General features: G+C 37.9%; 1 protein-coding gene across 1 annotated transcript in view; it reads right to left on the bottom strand.

Moving 5' to 3' along the window:
* Nucleotides 1–10,845, bottom strand: part of TBC1D8B (TBC1 domain family, member 8B (with GRAM domain)) — a gene marked incomplete at its 5' end in the record, with an annotated part of 27,130 nt that overhangs the window by 8,806 nt on the left and 7,479 nt on the right. The window contains 6 exons of the mRNA XM_010073577.1: nucleotides 1,631–1,916; nucleotides 2,600–2,717; nucleotides 3,165–3,379; nucleotides 4,744–4,894; nucleotides 7,765–7,914; nucleotides 9,269–9,436. Of these exons, the coding sequence (XP_010071879.1) occupies nucleotides 1,631–1,916; nucleotides 2,600–2,717; nucleotides 3,165–3,379; nucleotides 4,744–4,894; nucleotides 7,765–7,914; nucleotides 9,269–9,436 (1,088 nt within the window). The remainder of the gene's footprint in view (nucleotides 1–1,630; nucleotides 1,917–2,599; nucleotides 2,718–3,164; nucleotides 3,380–4,743; nucleotides 4,895–7,764; nucleotides 7,915–9,268; nucleotides 9,437–10,845) is intronic.

Below are 10,845 nucleotides of genomic sequence, written 5' to 3'. Positions count from 1 at the left end.
ACCAGTTTATCACAACAAAATGGTAACATCAGCATGTACTGAAGAAAAAGTGTGCAGAGAATGGGAAATAGCAAAGAATTTCAGCGTAAGTAGCACAAATATGCTGTAATAGTAACAGAGACATACAAACATGGGAACCAGCTACCCAGAAAAGGCTGTAGAGCTTCTAGCCTTGGAGATTTTAAGACCCAGTTAGACAATAACATGGCTGATGTGATCTAGTGCTAGCAGTAATCCTCTCTTAAGTGGGAAGTTAGACTAGAGACTTGTCAAGGTCCCCTCCACTCGGTTTTTTCAAATCCATCTAGCAAGGTTGTACTACATAACTAGGAGAAAGGAAAAGAGACTTGTCCTGAACTGTGACCGAGACAATCTTAATTCCCTCAGATACATAAACCAAGACATGCCTGATATGCACCTATTCATCATACCTACATAACCAGCCTAAACAGATCCATTATGGAGGCTAGACAATTCCTTTGCCAACATTGAGGAACACGTATCTACAGACTGACAGCTTCCTTTTTCTTGAGGAGGGGTAAAATACTGTCATAATTTTTTAAATATACCAGCATGCTGTAGGCTGGATTAATTGTGCAACAGAACTGTTACAGCCAGATAAAATATTGAAAACAAGAGTTCAAAAGGAGTTCGTAATAATCATCAACATCTTGGGTGTCAAGTGGAAAGAGCAGCTTGCTAGGTTCAACTGAATATTAAAATTTCACCACACTTCTAGATTTTAAATTTTAATATATTTAAACTGGGTGAATGTGCTCTCACTGTTAGTTTTTTTACGTTATAAATATTTAAAACAGTAGAGCTAGGTTTTAGAATAAATACTAGGCTGTGTGGTCTCTTATAATAAAAATTACATTTTCCTCATTAATTCTGTAGCTCCTACCCTATTCAAATACGCAACATTTAGAATTCTCACTAAAAGGAAATTCTTATTATCAGCTCTTAACACTCATAACTTGGTCATTTTGCTGTTTTAATACTCCATGGAACACAATCACAGCAGCAACAAAAGACTTTAGGTAGGTAGTGAAGCAAAAACTGTGCAAATTTTCCTTGCAATACATCAGTTTAAAATGCACTTTATGTTGTATATTTGAATTTATTCTTCAAATACTAATATAGAACAAACATCTGGTCATGATCTGGTCAGCACATTTTTTTGTCTTATTTCTATTTTAAGCCATCAGCAGCAGAGGAGCCAGTAGCCTAAGCCACAAGAACTGAATTGTAAATATGTTGTCAGTAAGTCGATGCCTGAACTGTTTGCAACAGTCTTAGTGTGCTCTAGATTACCTCATCATTAAGGAAAGCCACCTTCTATAAGTGGTACAAATTCCAGGAAAAAGCCACATTGCTTTTACTTTACTTTTTAATACACAAAATGGCAATGGTTTTAGAAGAACTTTAATGGAGGATGGGATTATCAGAGGCTCTAGGCACACTTCCCAGCCACCTCTTCGAGAATTCTGGCCCAAGGTGAAAACTTAATTCCTTTGAACCCTCTGGAAGTCTTGGCCAGATGTCTTCTCAGCTGCCCCAGAATGACTTATCTATTTGCAATTATAGCAGCTGCTATTCCAGCCTGTAAGAGTAACAGTGACACTGCTACCTGTTGAGAACAGTGACCGCTTCTGCATCATCCTTACAAGTCAGCAACTTCTCCATGTTGTATTCCAGCACTGCGAGACCCAGCTGTAAGATTGCCTTTATTCCATCATAGAAGAAACAGTCCACCACATTGACTGCACTTTCAATAGGCAGCACACTGATAAAAAGGGTAAGGAACCAGGAGAGAGAGACCGAGGAGAAAAAAGTCATGTCCGTCATGTGGTCTGTCAACTGAGGCAGGTGAACCCTGATGAGCTCCTCAAACACTGCCTGATCTACCAAGGCACCTGCAGGGAAAGGATAACAAAACCACCACCCAAATCTTAATACAGAGAAACAGACTTTTCTCAGAAGGCCAGAAATCAAGCCCCTGTCCTAATGCAACTTTGTTGTAAAAGCAAACACAGGCCTGGCTGCATGGAACCACTGGCTTTGTCCCCTGTGCTGGAAGCTATGCACCCTGTGCATGGGTCCAGAGCCTTGCTAGCATGCTGTAAAGTGTGTTAGCACTTTTGTGGGTGCGTGGCTACTTCCAGTGATTCCCTTGACAGCTGATACACCCTCTCTCCAATTAGACAGAAACTTTACATCCAATTTTCTTTCACCATATACACCTGCAAGTACTGAGTATGAGATCAAAGAGTAAGTCTGGACCCGGAGTAACTATTTTTCCCTTATTTAAACTAAGTTTCAAATAAATAGTACGAATTACCATTATAATTCCAAAAGAACAGTATAACAGTCTAATTTACTGCTTCCTGAGTAGTTATGCCTAGCGTAACAACAATATCTGAAAATTATATCCACTCTTTTTTAAGGAGGAGACTTCAGATGGTCTCTGTAACTTCCATTTTCTATTCAAAATACTGAACCAAACACACCAATTTCTCTCCACTGTTCAGCCTTCAGCTCACTCCTTACACTTGTTCTTAATTAATTCTAGACAGATGAAAAGACAGACGGATGTTACCAATGATTCGACGATTGAAATAATCGGGTAGCATCCTTTCACACACAGCAACCAAAAGCCAGAATGCTTCCTCCTCTTTAGCATAAAGGAGAAGTACTGATGTCAAAATATTCATTGCCTGCAACATTCAAACAGGAAAGGAAGCATTTATGAGGAAAGATGGTGAAAACACAACTGTTGTCATTTGTTAAAATCTGTATTTCTGCAAGCACTTTACAGTACGTTTTTAGAATACTAGGATAACCTACAGCCACATCCAACATAAGACTTTTACCTTTATATTATTAAATAAAGAGCAAAGTATTTAAACTATATAAAAATATTTTGAAGTGCTAGAAGTCTAGTAAGAGTGCAAAGGCATATATGAAGTGGACACAATAGCATTTATCAACTAGTACAGTGTAAAAACTGGTGCTACACAATGGCGTGAAATAAGCAAAGTAAGTGAACCACTGAGCAAGAAGCCATTACATACTTATGTGATTGATTTTATGAGGTGCCACGATAATGCCATCATGAGCTAATATTCAGACAACCGACACTAAGAGTCTCAAAACTGCTGTACCTGACAATATCCAATTTGGGGATTCCTGTGTGCATAAGCTGTAAGAACTCTCCTGAGTGCAGAAATTCCTGTGTCACTTTGAAAAGCAGGATGTTCAGGTAAGGAACGACGTAAATCTCGTTCAATTTCATCAGTAGCTAAAGTGCATGTTCCTAAGGACTTTTCCACCAACTCAGTGTAATAACCAGGGTTGGATGCCATATCATTTACAGCACCTGCCAATATAGTATTAGAGGACAAAGTAAAGTATCTACATGATTGTCTGCAAGTGGTATAAAAATTGTTGGTGACTACTGAGGTACCTCATGAATCTCCAGATGCTACTGCAGTAATGTATCAGAGTAATTTACTGACATTAACTGAATTACTCTGAAATGAAAACAGAAAAGCAAAATAAATTAAAGCTTGGAGGAAATCCAAGTCACTTTCCATTATAAAGTTGATTTTGACTTACTTTTTTGTTTCATTAGGAGAAAAAAAAAGCTTCCTTTTACCAACAATTTTGCCCAAGTTTTCTGACAAACACAATACTTTCCCATTTGTAGAGCTGGGAGCACATTAGGAAAACTAGGCAAAGGACTGGTATTTACCTAATTAGTTCTGTAACTTTTATGCCAACACCTTCCAAGACAGAGATATTGGTCTGGTAACAGAAGCATAAATGCCTATGTAAACACCCAAAGAACACTAGCAAAGACAAATCCATGTTCGCATGTCTTCAAAATGAACTACCATACAGTAGTAGGAAAGACTGAAGAGCACAAAATGCATTTGTTACTATAAACAGATCCTCTGGAACAGCAGAACACAGTGAGTACAGCTAGCAGATAAGGTCCCTGGTGACTCCTCCAAATCTGCAGCTCATTTTCTGAATCTGACGCAGGCTCCCAGTATGATCCTGATCAAGCCAGTGGCTGCTGCTTTGCTAAGTGCTTCAGTGAACGGGAATAGAAAGCGCACAGAGGTGTTGTAATGCAGTGTCTTAATTCCCTGAGCCTCCATTTCCTCATGTTAAGTGCTCTGACACAGATGTGTTCTACAGAAGAAAGCTACAAAAGCACACTCAGGGCTTTGGCAAGAGATCCCATATGTGTAAGAAAGTCCTCAATTCCTGTACATCTCACTCTTTAAATCAAGCAACAGTATATAGCAAAGAGCTGCCAATACCCAGGGACAAGTTCTCTGCCAGGAAAACATTTTTTGTGTGTCTGGTAACACTGTCCTCTCAGAAAGCTTAAATCAAAACAGTTTAAACACAGTCCCACAAACTGCTTTTCTTTTTAGGTAGTAAAGAGCTTTGCTGAAACCGGCCGTCCCATGGAACAGCATGTATTCTTATTATTAGTTTTCAGTTGAGTTTGTTGTAAAAGAAGCAGATGCAGGTTTAGTTTGAATCAATGCAAACCAAAATAATAGACAAAATTATCCTGTTCATCATTTTAAAGTGTCTTTCTTCAGAAAGATTCGGGTAAGTTGCAAGAGGCAAGAATATTTTTTGTCAGACTACATTCAGCCAGTAACTAGAACATCCATACAGTAGAGCCCACAAAATGAATCAATTATACTTGCTTTGCAATACCTGAAAAGAGCAGCCAGAGCTCTCCTCTTAACGCCTCCGGGATCCCTCTTACAACTAGGTCTCGAGTCTTCTTTGTTCGAAACATACTGACGCCATGTCCACGCTCGACAAAAAGGATGTTCCAGGACTGTTCTTTCATTTTTTCTTTCAACTATGAAAAGCAGAAGACAACAAGCATTAAGTATACTGGAAGATTTTCCTCATGTTTCAAAGAACAGAACCCAAACTTTGCTCTCAGTTATATTCATATAAACTGGAAATATGTGAAATGAATGCTGATGCAAATTAGAGCAAAAACTAACCTGAGCATAGTGTAAGTTTGGCATACAATGCAACCTCCTCCGTAACCTACTCTTTTTAAATGTTTCTACAATGTCTATACCAGATCAGACAAAAAGACAAAATCTAAGCCAGTATCCCATCTGACAGAAACCAACAGCAAGTGCCACAGGACAATAAGGCCAAGCAAACGTCTGCAAAACCCTCCTACATCCTTAAGCAAATGGAAGCACAGGCACCTCCTCAGTAGAGGCAATCTCTCTGAATTTAACAACATACACAGATTTTTCCCTGCAAATTGCTTTCTGAACCCAGACAAACCTGCTGTCTTCACTTGAAGCCCTCTTGTTGCTGTATTAAGACAGCAAACAATCACCCTCTTTCACCTTTTCAAGCCACTCCTAAGTTCAACTTGTTCCTGACTTCCCACTTGAGAATGATTCCAACCCATAAACAGGAATAACTGTATGCAAGCTGGATTTTCATTTTTAATGAAGTCATCCCCATCGATTTGTTGTTTTGTTCACTATTCTACTAAAATTATTTTTAAAAAAACACAGTAAGTAGGCAGCCCTATTTGTTACCTCTGGATTGAACCACTTGCAACTTTGACATCACATCAGCAAAAATGACATTATTATCAAAGGACCAGAAAGTACTAGGGATTTAAAGAGAATGAATGAACAGTGATAAAGCAGTAAAAAAGCCAACCAGTGCAACTGTGCAGACAAATTCTGACACCATAGTTCTCTTGAGGCATTAAAAAAAATTAATTGCCAGTCTGATGGATAAGAAAATTCGACATTTGATACAATTCCTATGGCAAAAAAAAAAAAAATAGGGGTACATTAAAACTTCCTCTTGTAAGATTCTTTTTCAGCTATTTCCACGTAAATATATTAATATGTTTGTATGATACATACATACAAGCAAATCTGCTTATTGCAACTTGGGCCAATTTTAAAATATTTCAATTTTTTGTTGCTGCTTTGTGATAAACAGCATAACATTTTCTTGGTAAAGAGTAAATCAACAGACAAAGAAAAAAATATGAAATTGAATGAAAGCAGTAGAAAAACCAACCAGGAAAACAGGGTGAAGAGAAGGTTCAGATCGCATGTGTGGTGGCAGGTTTCTCTGTGCTAATTTGAGAGCTCTAACAAACAAACAACGAGGAAAAGTATTTGGCCATGATGGTGCAATGAAACCATGCAAGTGATTATTTACAAAGTCAACTCACTGTCACAGACACCTGCTTATTTACTCCGATAAATTAACATACTTCAGTTCCAACATATCTATAAACTGTTCTTTGCTAACAGCAATGAAGTACTAACTCTGTTACAGATGAAATAAAATCCCATAGAAATTCAACAGGCAAAACAGGTTGCTTCCTTTTTTTGACTCATCATGCTTTGTTGCATTATATTAGCTGACAGATTTGGAACAGAATGGCTACAAGTGGTGGAAAGCACACAGAGGGATGGCATGACATCAGCTTCTCAATCTTCCCTCAGTTTATTTACATGAGCTCCAAACAGCACTAGGAGAGAATCAATGATCAGGAAAATTTGCAGGAGAATGAAGCTGGATTAAGGAGGGGAACTAACAGTCGAAAAGACTTATGCCCATACAGGTGTTACATTTAATCAAATATTTATCAATCTGATAGAATGTTTTTACAAACCAGCAATTTCTGTCAACGTAGAAGATAACAGTGTATGCATCTGAACTTCAGTAGGACCAACCATATATGTAAAACCTGTTTTACAAAATGAAAACTAGCAAAAATTCCCTATTAAGGCAAAATTGAACAGAGGCATTTTACCCTCTGAGTAGGAGGAGGCAGAGATAGTAGTAACAGTGAAATAGATCCTTTGTAAAGTACAAGATTACTAGTAAACTATTGATTATGCACCTAAAACACACTTCAATTTCTCTGAAGCAAAGCAACTGATGATCAGGTACTCACAACCCCCGAGAGGCTCCAGGGCTGAGGCAGGGTGAACACTGCCGCTACATTTTCTGTGGATGCAGCAGTAAGATTTAACACTGTAAAAGCAATTAAAGGTGCCAAAAGGAAAAGGAGATTTTGTCCACTTTCGTTCAACATACTGTAAAAAGTAAACTTAAAAATCTGGATTCCCTTTTCTCTTGCCCAAAGGGTGTTTATTTTCTGATAATTCTAATATCAAAAATTCCATATCTGAATTTACCCAGTTCTGCTGAAAGACTTAATTTTAAAATAAAACCTTTCTGTCTTCTTGCTCACACTATGGAGAAGCAAAAATAGGACGTCCTACTGCAAAAACAATTAAAGAAACATTCTCCATTCTCATAACTTTGTTAGACAGAAGTACAGAAGAATGAAGCAAGGAAGAAACTAATTCAATTTCGTGATAACTTTCTCCTTGCTCCCAAAGAGTTTGTAGTGACTTTGTATCTTGACAATTCAGATAGATAGGAAACATGCTCACTGTCATAAAACAAACAGCCAGCTCTTCCCTGAGGGGTGGAGGAATTAGCTCCATGAAGATAAGGCATATCATTATTAAACAAGATGAGCAGAAAATTGAATGGAACCACAAAGAAGCACCCTGTGGACCCCAAATACAGAAAACGCGGATGAAAGAAGATTGGCAAAGCCCCAGAGGAAATCAGCAGCCTTGCTGGAATACTTTGAATATACTTCAGTCCTTTACAATTAGATTCCAAAAAACCATTGGCCATTTTATCCCTTACCATTTTAGAGTCTAGATTCTCAGCATCCTGAGGATGGTAGACAGTCATTAGGGCTTCTGTACCAACAGTTTTGCTGTTATCTCTCTGACCCATCTTTGATGGTCCCGCATCAAAATCCTTTGGACTGTCAGAGGCAGAACTAGCTGCAACCTTGAAAAAAAAATTTAACGGTGGTAGTTATAAATCCCAAACAATCCTTCAAGAAGCACCAGTGACACCAGAAACTGTTTTGCTTCTAGACCATCACTGGTTATTATATTAAGTTACAGGTACCAGATACAGACTCCCAAAATAAATGAAAAACAGCAATCCCTGTTCTGCACAAATGGGCTTTCAGGAGGCTGCATTGGAAAAAAAAAATAGAAAAAATCCATCTCTACAGCCAAAAACTTAATTATGAAAAGACAAATATTCATAATGAGAACCATAATAGACAGGGAGGCCTGACCATCCATCACTGCTGCAGTCAAAAGAAAAACATTCATTTAAATGGAGCTGTATACTGAACTATACAGAAATGCTGAGCACATTTAAAAATAGCATTAGAACCCGGATTGTTTTTCAAAACCTGACAGAAAACAAAGTAAAAGAATTCAAAACAGAATGCATTCACAGTAGCATCGTTTAACACATTCACTTTCATATCGGCACAGTTATTTATTTTACCACACCTTAAAACCAGAGGTACGTGACTTAGCATGGTATGTCAAAATATTGCAGATATAACCTGAAATAAAGTAATCTAAAAGACAATGCCCTTGAGCAGCATACCTTACCACTCAGATCTCCCAGGGCTGTGCTGTACCCTTATCAGCTGAGCATTTCTGCCGATACCAAACTATCTTGCTTCTGCTACTCATTTTTGCCTTTTACCCTTAAGACTCAAAATCTCAAGGTAAAGATTTTGCCAATACACTGATTATTTTCTAACAAAAAACATTTATTTGTACGCTTCTCCACTCTAACAACTGTCACTTTAGAGGCTACTCCAGCTGATTCTATTTAATTTTTTTTCAGGGAAAATCTCCAGGGAAGAGATACAGCAACTGTAATTAGTAACGCTTGTTAGGGGTGTTTTGTCATTGCTTTCTTATTTCTCATGCATGAAACTACACATACAGATTTCTTCACATCTAGAAACAACCTTACAATCATTCCATCAACTTCTTGAGTCAAATAGTCAGCTGGAAAAAAACAACACAGCTACACGTAATTTTACAGCAGACTGGTGGACTTCTGTTTTAATGTGAAGGGTCTGAACCCAAGAGATGGGAATATGATTTTTTTAAAGAGAAAAAAAAAAAAAGAAAATATTTAGACAACTTGAAATCTAGAGGTACAGTAGTCATTGTTACCCATCTTGTGTCTAGATTCAGGCTTAAATATAAATGTATCTCATTACACAGCAAAACACCAACAATGATATGTAAACTCTTAATTAGATTACACAACCTTATTCCTAGGAAAAGGTGCTAAGAAATTTGAATCAGCAGAGCAGAGTTACCTCCGTATTTATGATGTGTTGTGGACTTGATGTTGCATTGCATTTCATTCTGAGCTTTGCCACAAGCTGTTCAAAATCTCTAACCTCCGTGAAACGAAAAGCTGTTTTTCCTCTGGTACTAATGCTGACTCCTCTGTTGGCTGGATCTGCCTTATCTACCCCTGTGACCTACAGAAGCAAGGATACAAAAATTAGGCAACAAATTTTACCAGCTTACTTCTAAAAGAGAAAACCTGTTAAAAATACATGAGTACATGAAACAGTAGTGTGAAGCACCACACAAGCAGAATTAGTAACACAAGTAACAAGCCCACTGCTTTAAAGCTCAGTGGTCTGGAGCTATTTTAGCACCAGGTAATGACTATTATGTGACAAGTTGTCAACAGAGTAGGAAAAAATCTTTGAAAAGGTTTTCCCAGCTGTGAATGCTGAGCTTATTTGAAAATCTTGCCTCCTTACACTTGCTGAAGCTACTACTTCTTTTCTTACCATCTGAAAGCAGACAAAACATGGCTTGTGCACGTAATCAAACAAAACAAGTTTCACAGGAATGAATTTCCACTGAGAAACCCTTTCAAAGACAGCTGTCATAACACATGACAGCTGGAGCTGATTTTAATTGCTATGATGGAACAGTTACAGATCAGAGCAGTTAATACACTTTAATAATGCAAGTACAAATGTGACAACCATGAATAGCTAGATTGACAGCCATTGCTGATGCTTTTACATTGTTACAGGAAAAGAATGAAAGACCACTGAAATAAAATAACTCTGCAGTACTGTAGAACAAATAGTGAGGGCCTGACAATCCACAAGAATAAATTTAGAGTCAGCTCCTTTAACACAGCCTCTTCTTGTTTTTCACAGGTTATGGAAGTCTCTATTGTTTGCAGGACTATTTATAGATGATCAAATAAATTGCTTTATCTGGGCGGGGAACGCCAAGTGTATTGCTGAAATTAGCTCAGCTCACCTCCCTGTGTTAGGTGTCTTATGTCAGGCAGTAGGTACACAGAGTATGTAGAGCAATTACAGAGCAATTACAGAACTTGGTTAATTTTTAGGCTATTGTAAAATATGTCTGGGCTTTTAACACTGGAAGCTTTTAAGCTTTTAACACTGGAAGACTGAACTGTGGCAATGTCCCAGATCACATGAAGTCAAGAGAGGGATGGAGAAGTAGGGTTTTTTTTCAGAAGTTATTCCACAGTCTGGCTATAGTACTCTATAGAAATACGGATGCTGTGTCCTTTACAATATGGTCCTTATTCAGTTTGTTGAGACTATCAGCTGTAATGGCACTGATGCTTGCTCACTGATGACTGTCAATGAACTTTCCTATAGACCTTTGAACAGACAGCACTGCTCAACTGCTGCAAAAAGAATTGCACCACTGAGCCCAGAAACAAACACGGCAGTGATTACTCATCTTCAAGATCCTCTACCCTCTCCAATTCTTTACTTTTTATCTTGAGAATCTCTCATTAACAAAATTTCAAGAATTAAGCATAAGCTTTTAAAAAAAAAAAACTATTAAAAAATTTGGACTCTACCCAGCTATAGAAACCAGAGTA

The sequence above is a fragment of the Pterocles gutturalis genome, unplaced genomic scaffold, assembly GCF_000699245.1.
Source record: "Pterocles gutturalis isolate BGI_N339 unplaced genomic scaffold, ASM69924v1 scaffold25007, whole genome shotgun sequence".
Lineage (NCBI taxonomy): Eukaryota > Metazoa > Chordata > Aves > Pterocliformes > Pteroclidae > Pterocles > Pterocles gutturalis.
Note: the sequence above shows the minus strand (reverse complement) of the source record. Positions and strands in the feature narration are given on the sequence as shown.